Source organism: Sinocyclocheilus anshuiensis, unplaced genomic scaffold (genome assembly GCF_001515605.1).
Source record: "Sinocyclocheilus anshuiensis isolate Anshui unplaced genomic scaffold, SAMN03320099.WGS_v1.1 scaffold735, whole genome shotgun sequence".
NCBI lineage: Eukaryota > Metazoa > Chordata > Actinopteri > Cypriniformes > Cyprinidae > Sinocyclocheilus > Sinocyclocheilus anshuiensis.
This window is the reverse complement of record NW_015548245.1, coordinates 1,060,933-1,078,330: the sequence shown is the minus strand read 5'-3', so window position 1 is coordinate 1,078,330 and position 17,398 is coordinate 1,060,933. Positions and strand designations below refer to the sequence as shown.

General features: G+C 37.1%; 1 protein-coding gene across 4 annotated transcripts in view; it reads left to right on the top strand.

Moving 5' to 3' along the window:
- The first annotated feature begins 6,840 nt into the window (after positions 1–6,840).
- LOC107655222 (basigin) overlaps positions 6,841–17,398 on the top strand; it is an 18,448-nt gene continuing 7,890 nt past the window's right edge. For 2 of the 4 annotated variants that reach the window (XM_016442657.1, XM_016442656.1), the window contains exons 1-5: positions 6,841–7,051; positions 13,889–14,239; positions 15,048–15,222; positions 15,629–15,717; positions 15,816–15,955. In XM_016442657.1, coding sequence (XP_016298143.1) covers positions 6,982–7,051; positions 13,889–14,239; positions 15,048–15,222; positions 15,629–15,717; positions 15,816–15,955 — 825 coding nt within the window. In that variant the 5' untranslated portion in view covers positions 6,841–6,981. The remainder of the gene's footprint in view (positions 7,052–13,888; positions 14,240–15,047; positions 15,223–15,628; positions 15,718–15,815; positions 15,956–17,398) is intronic. The other 2 variants (XM_016442655.1, XM_016442659.1) reach the window with 2 other exon arrangements.

The following is a 17,398-nucleotide window of genomic DNA, read 5'->3' as shown; positions in this document are numbered from 1 at the left end:
TGACAGAAGAATGTCATCAGGTGTTCAGTGTCTGAAATTATGTTTGCCTTCTGTCCAAATAAGAAACAAAGTTCTGTTTGTTTGGGTGTTCAAGTAAATCCACACTGTACACCATATAGAAGTAAGTCGATCTTCTTGTTATGCCTAACTTAGAAGGTTTGCCACATCCTGGAATGAATTCATATATGATGTGACATTTTGATTCAAAATTCCACTGCTAGAGAATCACCACTTGTGCGTCACTTGTGTTGTCATACTTATTATGAATGGCGCCCCTAATTTGTTCATTGTGTGTCGTTACAGGCCAGTTTACCGATTCAAAACATGCAGGAAGTGCAACCCAGACGGTATCAAAACATTAGTAATTACGTGTAGCATGACACAGTAAAGTTAAATGCTGTATGTTGTCAGGATCTGCTATTAAATACGTTAAGTACTGCAGCCTCCACTTGCTGAATGAATACGGGAAGGGAACCTGATGAAAGACAGCTAAAAGCAGCTTTTGACTGCTTTATACCATGTCTTAACAGACAGATTAGATGAGACTTTAACGAAAAGCAGTTTGTCTGTCCAAAGTCTACGAATCATGACAAAATCAATAAAAAGTAAGTACGTAAACAAATTTGTGTTCCAAACCTGAATGGCTTTGGAACACAAACAGACACATTTAGTGGAATATTCAAGCTGCTGTTTCCTATACAATGAAAGTAAACAGTGATCAAATTGTTGATTGTCTGTGGTCCTCATTCACTTTTGCTATGTGGAAATGAGCAGCTTGGACATTCCGCAAAGCATCTCCTGTTTTGTTTCACGTATGAAAGAAAGTCATATGGGATTGAAACGATATGGAGACAGACTTGTCATTTTTGGCTACACTATTCCTGTAAATTGACCAAAACCCCATACTTAAGGTTAACAGGTGCAAGCAATTGCATTTTGCTTTGAGGAAAATAGATTAAGACAACAGTATGCATCGGAAGTTATGCAACCACTAAATGTCCCAGTCGAGTGCAGCGTACAGCAAACCGAGCAGAGATTTTATCTGTTGACTGCCTGATCTCACTTTGTCTCGCTGTGTGGTCTAAAACTTTAGGATAGGATTTGAAATGATTCTATTACGTCTCAAATTAAAATAACACGTGCATAAATGCCTTTTCATATTGAAACGTCAGAGAGATTTGTTTTCATAATTAGCTAAATGATAATTAAATATATTTTATTTCCATTTCCACCAAATTTCAACCAAATTTACTGTTGGAAAGGAACTTACACTTTTACATTTTATTTTCTTGTAGTCTTCATAAATGATTTAATGTCTCCTGAAATCCTCATTTTCTTCTCATCTGCCCATATGGGGTCCATTTTCTCTGAAGATCAGCCACAGAGTTGGCTTATGATACATGATCTGTCTGCAGGACAGGCCATCTTCGCCTGTTGTGCATGAGAACCACAAAAACATCCAGATCCATTTCCTCTTATCTGCACCATCAAAGTCATTACTGGTCTGTAACGTAAAGCAACTGTAATGTTTTTAATGTGCTGAGGCCTGACCAAGTCCAGTTGACTAATCTGGACTGGTTAATACCTTCCAAAAGGCTGATAACAATCTAGCTTCACCATGGCTTTGTGCCACCAACGATGGATGTTTCCAGCATCTGTGGAGCACAAAAGCAGATGTTTAGCACAATGTCAAAGCTGCTCTTTTCCATTCAGTGAACGTGGATGGTGACCAGGGGCTGTCAAGCTCCAAAAGAGCCAGAAAATGACCAGAAAAGTATCCCAGATGACTTCTGAAGGCATTAGATAGGAAGCTGGGTTTCGAAACACATGGCAATGAGTAAATCATGACAGAATTTTAGCTTTTGAAAATAGGCCTTGTTATCAGGAACACACTGTGTTTCTTCACCTCGTGTGAAATAGTCCCAGCTGGTGTGGATAGCTCACATCAACAGTATATTACTGTTCTGTCTGATGCATGATGCCTGCAGATGGGTGTTGATGACGGAATCCAGTTGTTCAAACCTAAACTTGCGCATGACTCAGGAAGCGAGGAAGTTCCAGTCTAATGTTTTGGCCTGGGGAATAGTATTTTTCCTGCCCTTCCTCTAGACATGCTCAGGGGTCCATGAAACATCATCAGCTTTCTCCAAACAGGCGATTTAAATGTGATGAACGCCACAGATCTTTGGAACAATATGTGTTCAGATTACGCTTTCCCAAATAATAGTGTTTGTTAACAAACAGTGGTGTAGAATGGGAACTACTTCTTTCTACGTTCCTCTTGTCTAATTATCTCACTAAATAACAACCAACTAACTACAAATAAATAAATAAACAAACAAACACAATGATAGTATACACAACTAGTCCAAACAGTAATTTATGTAGTCCTGAATAGCTGTCGGTACTCTCCAGACACAAATACTCCAACTGGGACAGACGTGGGGGTGTCGCACGTGGACCAGTGGATACAATAGCTGAGTTAATGAGTGCAAACATAGCAGTGTCTGTGCTGTCAGATTCCTCCAGTCATGGCTCCCACACACATCAGATAAAGCTCACCCATGGGCCCGAAGAACTGAAGACTTCATGAACTGAACAACCTTATTAACAGAAATATGACTGTTACAGGAGCATTTGGAAGTAAAACTGGGGGTATTTTCTTATTATTTCTCATTCTTGATATCAATTGCTTTATAAAGCATTATGACTTGGCCCACTGAACTATTTTTTATGTATGCTGGCAATGTGGCAACTAAATAACATTTTTATGTAGTAAATTTTAGAGTATTGTTTATTGTTCAGATAACAGAAAAAACGTGTTTTTTTACTTAATGGCCTACTGAATTAGCTCACTGGGAAAAACAAAACACAACCCGTAATCTTTATACATAATTGATTCCCAGTTGTAAAACTGAACAGCCCATGTTTTGCTCCTAGTGTTACTCTAGGTCATAATCGTGGTGAACGCACACCCTAAAAATGATATCTGAAATCGCGGTCAGGCGAGTGGACAGGGAGCTGTGATTGGCTGAGGGACAATTATGCAGAAACTCCTCCTTTCTCCCCCAGATTCTGATCTGTTTCTGTCAACTGGAGGCATTTCAATAGGTAGCGCACAAACCCGGTGGACACCGGCAGCCGCAGGGTTTGAATTGATATCTTACAGATATGTCTCTACAGGCCATTAAATCATAATTTCTACAGCCTGCATGGGATTGTGCTTAAGCAACTTGGAAAGTCAATCCAATAATTAATTTATTGCCTTTCTTTCCCTAAGCCCCAAAGATTTCTTTTAAATATGATAAAACACTTAAGAAGAGCTTAAAATGCAGATGCAGTTCTTGTCCCTTGAAATCCACCACGATGCTAAACTAATATTTTTCATCTGCTGACTGACTTTGAAAAATAAGTAACTTAGTGAGAGTGGAATTTGATTGGTTTTCTGGGCTATATTACGAGACCCAGTAAAACGGCATTATGTTGCACATATTTTTTATATATCTGGTATACTATGTGATGTTCTGCCATCTAGCCTACATAAACTTCTGATCACATAGGATGTATTTATTATTTGATTTCAAAGAACTAATGTATTATTTGTTGAACACTGCGCCCCCGCAAAAGGAGATATATATTGCGCAAAAGACCAACATTGCTCAAGGGCAAGGCCATATAGTCTTGAAAAACATTTGAGCAATTGCGCCACCTGATGGTCAAAATATGTAATCAACATTCAGTCTGAATTCATAGTCAACAGCATAAAGCACAATCCAAATATATTACCAGAAAACAACGCCATAATCCAAACTAGACATGAATATATAAACCTACAAATTTGTTATAAGCAAAAATAAGCGGAAAAGTATTTGTATTTGTACTTTCTGTACAGTATTGTTGTACCTAAATCTGTTACCTGTATTTTCTAGTCTGATTTAATGTGCAGGAACCATGGAGACCCATCACTGTCATATTTTCTGTAGAAAACTGAAAGACTGGAATCAGAGTGTATATGGACAGCCATAAATGGACAAAACATTGATGTTTCAGCCACTGGAGGCAGCATACCAGTTATGTAACAGTCCGTCTCTGACTCTCTATCTTTCTAACAGCATCTACAGTACACAAATCTGACTCTAATGGCTGTGATTTATGTTTTAGAACAACATGTGGAAATGTAAACGTTAACTACAGACTTAGTTGTACACAGAAGAAACTGAATACTGCTCATCTAAAAACCATGCTAATGCTAATTTTTTTTCTTTATTCAATTCCATCACACAAAGGTGCAATGCAAACATAGGGAAACGTTACACATCTCAAAGCATGCAAAACAGAATAACAGCAACAACAAAAAAACGCAAAATGATCCCCATAACGTGATAAATACCAGGTACACACACACACACACTGGTATGCTGCCTCCAGTGGCTGAAACATCAATGTTTTGTCCATTTATGGCTGTCTATATACACTCTGATTCCAGTCTTTCAGTTTTCTACAGAAAAAATGACAGCGATGGACCTCCATGGTTCCTGCACATTAAATCAGACTAGAAAATACAGTTAACAGATTTAGGTACAAAAATTCAGTACAGAAAGTACAAATACAAACAGATATATATATATATATATATATATATATATATATATAATTTATATATAAATAAAAAGTAACAGGAAGAAAATAATAATACATTAGGGCAGTTACATAAATTTGAAAAGCTTAAGAATTTGTATTATTTTTATAAGCTTCGTATTTTGTGATCTCATATTAGAAAGGGTTGACAAAATGTAATATATGATGGTTTCTTTTGAATGACTTTTGACTTATGAATATAAAACTTTGCTAAGATAATTAACAGATTAATAATGTAAATATGTTTATCAGAAAAATATGGGTTTTGATAACAAAGTAAAATATCATGAGGTTCTAAATTAAGGGCTTTGTTTAATTTTTTTGTTATGTCTATTTTAAAGTCAACCCAAAATGAAATAGAAAAAGTGCAATAGAAAAATAAATGTTCAATATCTTCAACAGATATATTACAAACGGTACATTTATCACAAACACTATGAATATATCTGCTAACAACTGCATGTACAGGATAACATCTGTGAATAATTTTGTAAAGTGCTTCTTTTACTTTATTAGAAATTACATATTTATATGGTAGCATCCAAATGCTGTGCCAAGATATACAATGAGGTTTAAGCCATTTTTATTTACATGGAGGATTGGACCCGACATTAAGGGAGTTTCTTATAAAACTGTTATTAAAACGTTTGCCAAAAAAGGAGAGACCATTTACAAAACGCTGGAGATTTTGTAGGCTTGTATTATTAATATTTACATCAGAGAATTTGGTTAAAATTATTACGCCACTAGGAATAGCCTTGATTACTTTGTTAAATTATTTTTAGTTTACAGAAAAAGCCATATTTTGTAATAAAATTAGGGTAAGTGTATAATTGCCCATTCTTGTTAATTAGCTGGTTTACAATTAATATGTTATACCGAACCCAATTTTCCATATACAATGACTTGTTATTATGAGTGATATTACCATTGTTCCATATAAAACACCTGCTAGGAGAAAAATTGTGTTTATACAAAAGTGACCACTAAAGTAATGCTTATAATGCTAATTCTTACACACTTGGGTTTTAGGAGTACAAGTATAGGCCTATTTCCATGTTTACATCCCTACATTTTTAGTGTGGCCACAGACTTTTTGAGAGAGAAGTTATTGTTGAGACTCCTACTTGTTTGTGCAAATCTTTAATGGTTTGTCAAACTGGGGAAATGCACTTTGAAGAAGCAAAGATAGTCTTCATATATCATTAATAATGAAATATTAAGTAGAATCACGCTGTATACCTTTTCCTTGAAAGTGTTTAAAAATAATAATAGGCTAAATAAATAATATAGTAAATAAATATATAATTCTAAACAAGACTTATTTGAATCAAGTTCATTTTCATTCAAACAAAATTAACTGCTTTTTTCTGTTGTAAATGATTCATATTAATTGGTAAGATGGTTATTTAGTTTAGTTGACTGTATTCTTGTTTGTATGGCACCCTCACCCTGCACATCTTTGCAGTTCTGCATTATTGTAGATTAAGACAAAGTTGTTTTTCTAACGAGTTTCCACCATAAATATCTCCAGACAGAGGGAACATGTATATTTTTCCAAGGAAGGAACATTCCCTATATAATCAATGGAACAATGAGCCCAGTTTGAATCTTTGATGAGGATGGATTCAAACTCACTGGGGAGAGCATTGTCTGCTGATGTGGATTTACAAACTTTAGAAACAATAGTCATTGTCATATGTGAATTATTAAGGAATATATTACAAAAAAATTACAAATCTGTCATCATTTGCTCACCCTAATGTTGCTCCAAACTTGGACAAAATTAATTTGTCTGTGGAAAATAAAGGGAGACGTTTAGCAACTAAATTTAGTGCTATGATTAGTGGTATTTCAACACAATTAAAGTGAATGAGGGCGGATTCTGTCTATAAATCTGGAATAAATGAATAAATGCAGACATGGATTTTTGTCATTTTTGTAGCTAAACAGCGCTGAGCACATGTCAGACAGTAGCCTACTTATGATGACGACACAGAACTAAAGAACCTGCAACTTTCATTCTACAACATAAAAGTATGATTTTAGAGGAACTTTAAATAATATACTCAAGCTTTAAAATATTGTAAACACTACGGGTTAGTTAAAATGACAGAGCCTGTTACTTTTGTATTTGGTGTTTTCTAAAAACCTAGAGGGCGGTGACGTTGCGGACCGGACGTGATGACGCAGGTCCTCTAGCCTGTATACGTGCGCGTTCTCGAGTGCACTCGGAACAAGTAGAGGACGACGAGGCTTCACCGAGGGCTTTGCTCCATACCGCCTTAGCCTCTGGAAACAGGCCCGATATTTATATTGTTACGTATTTAAAAACATTTAATCATGAGAAGGGAGCTGTTTGGCGTAATTCTTGCCGTTTGTATCGTCTGGTTCCAAGCCGAGGCTTTGACAGGTAAGGCGTCTCGTTTTTCTGTTGCTCTTTAGCTCACGAGCTCATTTTTCACAGGCCGTCTGTTGACACAAACACGACCTAGACGACAGGTCGACTGTATGTACACTGTTTTTAACCGTACAGTGAAGTAAAATACATTGAAAATGAACGTTTGAAATGTGTAAAGGCCGTTTAAATCGTCGACAAACTGTCGCGCATGAGCCCTCGAGGAAACAACTCGCGCGCATAGAGCTATAGCAACAGCGGAATACGTTAGTTGCTTTACTCATTAAAGCTCTTCAAATGCAAATGTTTATTTTAAATTAGACTAATATTCACTCTTTATTCACAATCTCCTCATCGCCGGCAGGCACAGCACTCATTTCAGCATGTGTTCGTGCTCGTGTTTGTGTGTGCTTGTGCGTCACTCATAGCACGTGCCTATATCGTGCACTATATCGATCATTTTTTCTATCGATATCGAAGAAGGTGTACCGTCGATAAATATTGATACTGTTTTATCGCCCAGGCCTACTGTAAGGGTAGGTTTAGGGTTGTGGTAGGTGTAGACATTAATAAACCATAATTTTACATGTAGCATTTTTCGTTGTCAAATTGTACTACCCACTGTTTTAATGGGAGGTAGCAAAATCTGACAGGGCAGCACAAATCGACAGAACACCGGTCCTCTTCCTTGGCAGGTCAGTTACTCCAGTGAGTGATGTCTTAAACCAGGTAAGCAGCAGGCAGCCATGACAACCAGTGCGCACTAGTTTTCTAGAGGCCTGCTGTCAAGTCTAATAAAACATCAGTTGAGAGTAGCCTGTAATCATAAAATGGAAACTGAGGGAGGCAAAACATGTTTGTCCAATCGTGAAGGAGGAGGCAGTCGGGCAGCAATTTTCATCTTTTAGTCTATCCTTGTTCAGTAAAAGGCTTAGCTTAAGCTCATTATAATGGTCCATCACTGGAAATGGCACAGGAATCCATGCAAACCCGTTGAACTTGTAGGTGATCAACCTTTGCTTTAGGGCTGTCAAAAAAAATTAGAATTACGAATATTCGTCGAATTTAAAATACAAAAATGTTGCATTCGAATTTTAGGTGTGCATTAAGGAGGCAGCCTTATCAACGGCGCACGAGATGCGATGACGATGTAAGTGTCGTTGCATTTAGCCTATCCAGTTGAAGCCACTAGATGTGGCGCTGCTGCGTTGTTCATTAAAAATATAGTGGAAAAAGAGAACATCAATGCGCACAAGATCTTGTTTACATCAAAACCGAAACCAAGGCGTTCACACAGAACGCATATTTCACGCATTTTCTAGACGGAAAAAGAGTATGAACGTGACTAAAACTAATAAAAACTAAAATGACAGCTTCACACAAAGACTAGACTAAAACTAAAATTAAAACAGGCCGCCAAAAACAACACTACATCCCACTGCATCTCATGTTTTTAAATGAAAAATGTACTCTGTGTGATTGGCTTTCCGCCCTTTGTTGCATACATTGCATACATACATGATGCTGTTTTGTTTATAGTTGTTTAAGCAACTTAATTATAATTGGTTTATTTTAAACATTATTTTAAACTTTTTTTCGCAGATAGTCATACTATCTTATGCTTTGAATGATGCGCCCTCTTGTGGCCTCAGGACAGAAGCCAAAAGCTTTTCTTCACCCTAACTGAAATTATGCATTTTAAATTCGAATATAATTCGAATTTTAATAATATTTAAGTACAAAATTCGAATTTAGTTTTTCAGCCATTTTGACAGCCCTACTTTACTTACTTATGGTAATGAAAGTTAGCAGTTTATTTGGAAATGCCAATCATGTACTGCAAAATTTGTATTTAAATATATTAACTATCCTTTCCACCCTTTTAGATAAATCAGTTGGTTTTCATGATTAATGAAACTGGTTTTGTTTTATGGTCTGGCAATATCATAATTTGTTTAGTGCCCCAGCAGCAGCTGATGAATGGCAGGGTCGGTAAATCCGAACCTAATCAGCATCATGCTCACAGTTAGAAATAGAGCGCTAAACACCCTAGGACAGTGTTTCTCAACCCTGGTCCTGAGCGCCCCCAACACTGCACATTTTGTATGTCTCCCTTATCTGACACCCATTTCAGGTCCTGGAGTTTCTTTTAATGAGCTAATGAGTTGAATCAGGTGTGTTTGATTAGGGAGACACACAAAATGTGCAGTGCTGGGGAGCGCCCAGGACCAGGGTTGAGAAACACTGCCCTAGGAGGTGCTTTTCTGCACGTAAGCATTGATACTTCCTCAAAATGACACGATTTGAGCAACAAGTTTGCTCATGCTGTTCTTTAGTTGCCACATAGTACATAATGCTATGGCAGAACGTCAGGCCGCATAGCTGTACGGTGGAAGCCATAGCGGCTCCAGATCAGAATAAAAATTAGATTTTCCCCATGAGTACTCAATCTTCAGCTCAGTTGTGCTTTGCTCAATAAGTTGGGTTAGAGCAAATAGACAGTTTTTTTTTTTTTTTTGCAGGTGAATAGGCGTGAGAAGAATGTTTTGTTTGTGGTTATGTTTTGTGCTTGGTGTGCTACTGGCAGCCATTTTGCACTTTGGAAAATGCAGCATGTACAGGGCTTGATTGGTGAGCGCAGTCCTGTCCTTCAACTTTTAAAATTTTCTCACTAAGCTGTAGGGATATGCAAAACTTCAAAACTAGTCGCCTGGTTGCCTGAACCACTAGTTGACTAGTCTAAATGGTCCGTGTACTTCTGCGTCCATTCATTTTTTTTTTTTTTTTTTTTTAATTAAAAAAAAGAACGGTTGTTGTATTTTTAAATGCTATGTTGAAAACCAACATTGAACTTAGAACCGTACAAACAAAATGCTGCCCGAAAAAATAAAATATTGACGACTTTTGAGATTTTTGTTTGACTTTTTGCACCTTTAATAAACAATTTCAAAATGCACAAATTAATATACAAAAATGTAGATTTTACAAGTTTTTTTTGGCCAAATTAGAAGTAATGCTTTTCCCGCACGTTCAGTTGAGAACTAGAACTGTCTCTAAAACAATGCAGAGACTTAATACATTCGGCCTACTTTAAAATATGATTTTAAAATAGTAATAATAATAATTTCTGACTGGCACATAACTGAACAAATGTAAACGGGTTAAGGTGGGGCCCCCTACAAGGCGGGGCCCCTGGGCTGCAGCCCATTCAAGCCCAATGGTAAGTCCGGCCATGGCCGTGCCGCTTGCGTCCGGTGTAGAAACGGTGTTAGGATTCGTGTTTTCCCTTATAAGGATTCACACTTTGGGCACACCCCCTAACTCCACCACCACCCTCCCCCCGCTCGCCGCTGCCCCCGCTGATGTCCATCCATCGCGATGTTTTACTGTAGACATCGTCCGATGCCAATTTTGTAGACATCGCCCAACCCTAGTCCATTGTTGTGGTTAACACTATGATTGCAATGATAGTGACATCCGCATATAAATGGCACGTTTATATGTGGATATCACTCCTGAAACTTTGCGTGTAAGCGGTCACTGGTCTTCTTAGCATCATGAAAAACAAAACTTAATCAAATTCCAAATCTCTTATTTACATGTTACACTTTGTTTGTTATAATGAGAGACTCCCGAGCATGCAGCAATGAACAAAACTGTGGTGTTTTGAGCGGTGAGTGGATTCTAATTTAAACGCTTGGCCATTTCCTTCAAGAAATCAACAAAAAATGTTGGTGATTGGCTATATTGATCAATGCTACAAAAACACGTTGAAAATAGGAATCTTTGAAGCTCTCCAGAGTTCAAACACACACACTGGAGCGTTTGGAAAATATGTTTCGCCAATATCCTATTTCTACAACTTCAACTGAGGTGCTTTTGCTTTCGTTTGGTTCCCTCTAGCACTCCAGTAGAACCGGCCCTGGATACAATTAAATGCAAAGAAATATGCAAAGAGTATTTCTTGCATGTTTATAGGCATGAAAAATGATCAAGATCATAAAAATATAGAAGCCAAAGGTTTTCATAAAGCAGTAGTTTACCGGTAGTTACGTCAGTAGCGTGAGGGTGCTTATAGCGTCTGTTCGAGGAGCTTAAAAAAGCTATAAATTAAATTTTGCATTTATATACAAAAACTTTATATAATTTTTTTACGATTTTTAATGAAATATGAATTTTGAATAATGGAAATTAGTTTGTCTGCTTATTCTGTTCATCAGTGTTTGAACCATTAAAGAAAAACAGCATGTTCCATATTTCATTTCTGAATTAAAAAAAAAAGAAAAATGAATAGACGCAAAAGTACACAGACCCTAAATCGGCATGAAATGAAAGTTTTGTAAAATGTTGTTAAAAAAAATCCAAAATCAACAGCTGATGAATAGAACGAAGACTCCATCTTAAAAAAAAAAAAAGCAAACCAAACTAGGGGTAAAATTTATATGATATTTGTGACATTCCTTTCTTTCCATATTTTGGTGAGTGATTAAAACTTTGACATGTTACACAATGTTTTATCAAGCTTAATGTCCCATGTACATTTAGGGTTTGCGATCTTAAAAGCCTTGTTGTTAAACACTTATGATTTGCAATGCAGTTTAATGTCTTTTATAGGGAACGGTATTCCACATTCATCAGCATTCAATCATCAGCTTGAGGCAAGAAACTGTAATGTTGAAACAGTCGACCTTAGGTCAGTATTTCTTCAGCCAATTAATCCACACGTCAGCTTGTAAGAAGGTGAACTTATTGACTTGTTTACTAGAACAGGTTAAGTTAAATCTAGAAGTGTCAGACTTTGTACAGAGTAGGGCTGGACGATATGGCCAAAATTTATATCACGATATATTTCTTAATTTCGGTTGATACGATATAATTCCGATATCGATATGAACACTATTTATCTGAAATAGAAATCTTTTGTAACATTATAAATGCCTTTATCATCACTTTTAATCAATTTTAAGCATCCTTGCTAAATAAAATGATTAATTTCTATCATTTATTTCCCAAAAAATGTATAAAAATTATACTGAATGGTATAGTGTATAATGTAAAACGCACTAGACTGAATGATAAATGTGTGTTGTGATATTTAATTTGAAAATAAATGTAGCTGATTTCTTTATATTATAGCCTATGTCTTTCATCTTATTTAACTATAATCATGATACGTAACTGTCGCGTCTTGCTCACTTTCCCGCGAACAAACGCGCATAAATAAGTGGGATTAATGAAATTCAATAATAATGGCGGAGCCTCAACATTGGATTTGCAGCAGTGCGCGTTCTAGCCATTCGCGCTGCAGCTGAAGTGAATGACAGCTTGGGAGCACTCCTTGCTCGCTTTTACGAAAATGTTTTTTGACCAATCGTTTTCGTCTTAGTTTTAGTTTTCGCTTACGAAAATAACCTTGCTGGAGACGAGCTTATTTATAATGCAAACTCATTCTCTGCCAGCAGGAGGGATATCACCATTATTGAAAAAAATAATATCGCGATACATATTGATATTGAATTATTGTCCAGCCCTAGTACAGAGTGATACTTTTTGTACTTTACGATTCTCCCTGTTTGGAGTTATTTACAGTTTAGGTTTGAAATATTGGGTCAATATCTGCCTTACGGTAACACTAAATCTAAACACTTATATATACAAATATCTGCGTAAATTCCTTTTAGAACTTGTTTATGAGTAGCTTTCAATTTGTGATCCACTTAGTGAACATTGGAGGTGACCTTTCATGATGGTGAAATTAATGAAGCCTGTTCTGCTTTCAAAGGGCACATGTTATTTCAGGCCTAAGGCATGTGTGGAGTCTCATTGCTCTGACTGTAATGTGGATTGTGGCCATCTGCCTTTTTACCCCTCCCTGGCTAACTCACTAAAACATTCTTCCCTCTGAAACGGACAAAAAGGGAGTAGTACCTTACTCTTGTTTCAAAACCAAACACACTGAAAGCATGTGCTACACCGCAGGAAGCAACAACAGGTCTGGGGCTGATCTCAAAGCGCTCTTGCCATTGATGTGAAGGGTTGTTATTTAAGCTGCTACGCATGTACTTCCATGTAATTCAGAGTGTGTTTATTGTTCTAAGGTGATCAGAAAAATTGATGAAATTCTCCATGGGGGGATTAGCACGGTACAACCTTGTTTTTCTCTACATGCTTAAAGTCTACATGAACGGCTTCAAAATGGTTCAAGAGTTGTTTTTAGGTTCATTTGTGTCATTTACTCTGTTCATGTCAGTTGTGTTTATTCATAATCATGACAAGTTTTAAAGGTATAGTTCGCTGAAAAAAAAAACCTGTACGACTTTCTTCTGTGGAATGCAAAAGAAGATATTTTGAAATGTCTCAAGCGTGTGTTTTTTTTTTTTATACATACATTAAAATTCAGAGGGAAGTAATACATTAAAATTAGTCAAAATATCTTATGTTCCGCTGAAGAAAAAAGACATACAGATTTGCAACAACACAATGGTGAGTAAATGATGACACAATTATTTTTTTTTGGGGGGGAATTGAATTTTCCAAATATCATTTTTCATTGCATTTCTTGATTTGCTAAGCTTTGGTTTTAATGCAAGCTTCAACTCATTGTCTTTTTAAAATGCTTGCTTCTAATGTTCTTCAGTTGGGTTTTGGTATCATGAAGTGTTGAAGTCTTGCATCATGATGCTCAAAATCCAACTTGTTTCTTGTGTATGCCTTATTTGTTTTCCATTCTAACATTTCTCTTTCTTTTCTCCTCTACTGTTTCTTTTCTTTTTTGCGTGCCTGTCTGCTAATCATTATTCATATCTCAATGAACTGTCCACCCTAAACCCAAATCACCCATCAAATGTTCAGCGGGTTTCATAAAATCACCCTTGTCTCAGATGAAGCTCATAGAAGACAGTGCCAAGCTGGATTGCGAGGTCATAGGGAACCCCATCCCCGAAGTTCAGTGGTGGTTCATTGAGGGTGAAGAACGAAATGAAACAGGCACTCAGCTGTTTGACGGTGCGAGAGAGGATCGCGTACACATCAATGCCACCTATATCAACCATGCCACCAGCACGCTCATCCTCAACAACCTAATGCTCAACGACACTGGCGTTTACGAGTGCCGTGCTTCAAACGACCCTGATCGCAATGACCTCAGGACCCCACCCAAAGTCAAGTGGATTCGCTCACAAGCAAACGTTATAGTGTTTGAACGTGAGTTATGTTGTGGAAACGCAGCGTCTCCACTATTGTAGAGGAAGGAGTCCCGTAGATTCAGATTCTCCCTTGCCTTTCCCTCCGCCTTCCTTTTTTTTTTTTTTTTTTTCTTTCGACCAGAGACCAGGTCACATGACTTCTCACATGACAGCTTTAGCACCATCTGTTCTTTCATAGTAATCTGATGCCTTCTGAGCACATCACTGCCTAGAGCTTTAGATGAAGTTGAACCTTTTAAAGAAATGGCATTGATCGGTTAACGTTACTGTCAGTCAGAAGGTGTTAAACGCACTAATTGGCATGCATTTCTGAAAAAGGGCTCTGATTAGGTCTCATTAACGTGGTTTGCTTTCAGTAAACATCTAAAAAGCTCTAGATGTGTGGCTTAACCCTTCTGGTGGTCTTGGAGCAGTACTTAAGAAAAAAGTATGTATTTTCCACATCAGGTTTTCATAAGCTCATGGTCTCCAAACCAGTAGCTGGTTGTTTGAATTGTTCCCTCTTCCCATTCGTTTTCATTATAAACTGCTCACTCAATGCTTCCCAGTAGCTCACAGCCCAAATGTACCTTCACTTCTCCTTTGATAGAGCACAATGTACCTTTCGGCGCACATTGTGGTGAACATCTGGACAGCAATGTTCCTATCCGTTCTGTCGTGTCCAAAAATTTAATTTTTTTAATCAAACCCAGAAGTTGGTAGAGTCATTATCAGCAGTGAGCACTTTTTTTTTTTTTCTGTTAAAGAGTCATGGTGTTATGAAAGCTGATGTTTGTGTAACTTTTGCTACTTTTATGCCTCGGCAGCTGCAGCCATCACGACCAAACCAGAGGTGGTGAACGACCAGAACCAGACCTCTGCAACACTCAGTTGCAACCTTACCAACCCTTCTTCTCTCGTCAAAGGCCACTATTGGACCAATAATGGCAAGATCATTGACAAGTCCGAATCAAACAGTGATGAACTTTACATTAAACATGAGTATGTTCTTCAACCTTATGTAAATGATTGTATGAATAAAGAAGATCGAAATATAGCGCTCTAATTTCAGTATTATTACGTTTTCCAGATTTAGTGTTTACCCATCCATCCAGGTCCATCAAGTATAGTGCAGCTTCTCAGTTTGTGCGATATACGAGATGGGAGTTGTTAGCAGCAGTAGCGTGATTTAAGAGCCTCTGGCTCTCCACATTCATTGACCCTAATTCCCATTAGAACTGCTGGGTTGGAAAAATATTCATGGGGATGCCTGAGCAGTGGACTGGAAAAGCTGTTTACTTGTATATTTCATGTTTGCTTTACTTGTCCTCCCCTCCACCTTTATTGCTATGATGCTATGTTACTTTTTTTTTGTGGGTCTCATTTCTTGTTTTTCTTTCCGTGGCAGAATTAAAAAGGTTGATTACCACTCTGCTGGACTATATGCATGTGTCTTCCTAACAGAACCTCAGGTTAATGCGACCATTGAAGTTAAAGGTAAGAAAGTTTGACTGTAATGCATTACTGCATCTGTATCCGTCATGCATATTGTGTATTTATGTGCTTATAACCCATAATTATACTCTTCCTGTTAGCTCTCCCACATGTAGTGGCCTACAAACACTCTGAAAATGCTAATGAGAAAGACAAGGCTGTCCTAACATGTGTGAGCCATGGATACCCCCTGCCTACTAACTGGAGTTGGTACAAGCTCAAAGATGTTGAAATTGATAAGGTAAATAAAGACTTAACTAAACTGTTGTGCTTGTTGTAATGGCATGAGACTGGTACCTGGCCGTGCAATTTTGAAGATTGGATAAGGTTGCAAAGGTGTGTTAAATGGCACTTTGGCACTTAATAGAATTATTACAATAATATATTCAACCTGTTACTACTTCTAATAATTATTATAGTACTAGTAGTTGTATTAATAGAATTGCTACAATATTATATTCAACTTGTTTACTACTACTAATAAAATAATTAATTTAACTGTTATAGTGGTAGTAATTATATAAATATAATAACTGTTATTGAACCTATTGTCAAGTACAATATTACATAAAATATTCAATACAATATTATATAATGTATTATAATTAGGGCTGTCACGATTACTCGATTTAATTTGAGTACTTGATTATACAAAATCCTCGATTGCATTTTGCCTGTCGATTAACCGTCATAATACAGGAAGTGATGTATTCCACGGAGGAGAATCCATGAAAAGAGTTTAAGGCTGCACAAAATATTAAAACCATTTAAAACTCATAAAGCATTGTGCTATTGTGAATTCACAAATGAGATTAGGCCTGGGCGATAAAACGGTATCGATATTTATCGACGGTACACCCTCTTCAATAACGATAGAAAAAATGTTCGATATAGCGCACGATATAGGCACGTACTATGAGTGACGCAGACAGCACACACAAACAGGAACACATGCTGAATTGAGTGCTGTGCCTGCCTGTGACGAGGAGATTGTGAATAAAAGAAAATGAATATTAGTCGAATTTAAAATAAACATTTGCATTTGAATGCAAAAATAGTACAATCAAATGTTGGGTGTGTGTCTGGGAGCGTCATTCGTGGAGCGCGAGATGCGGTGATGATGATGTAAGTGACGTTGTTGCATTATAATGTTTTGTTAGTCTAGCCCACAAGACGCGCAGTTGCTGCGTTATTCATTCAAAATATTAGAGAAATATAGAAGCTCAATGCATAGAAGATCCTGATTAGGTTAAAACCGAAACCAAGCCATTCACTGAAAACGCATATTCAGTAGGGGTGGGGGGAAAAAACGATACAGCATAGTATCGCGATATTTTCCGCGGCAATACTGTATCGATACACGGACGCCAAGTATCGATCTTTTATTATACTATTTGGTAGAATAATAAAAAAAAATTCTTTACAATCCACTAGATGGTGGTGTTGAGTTTTTTTTATGGTGAGGTCAGCTGGGTCACCTTCAGCATGCAGTAAGTTAGTAAAATAAAGAGGGCGGCATGGCGTAAAGTTATCAGGAAGTTATCAGGGAAAGCCCCGTCCGCGTTTAAATCGGATGTATGGACTTCGGATTTGTAAACAAGGAGGGGATGTAAGTAGGGATGCACCGAAAATATAGGCTACATATAATAATAATAATAATAATAATAATAATAATAATAATAAT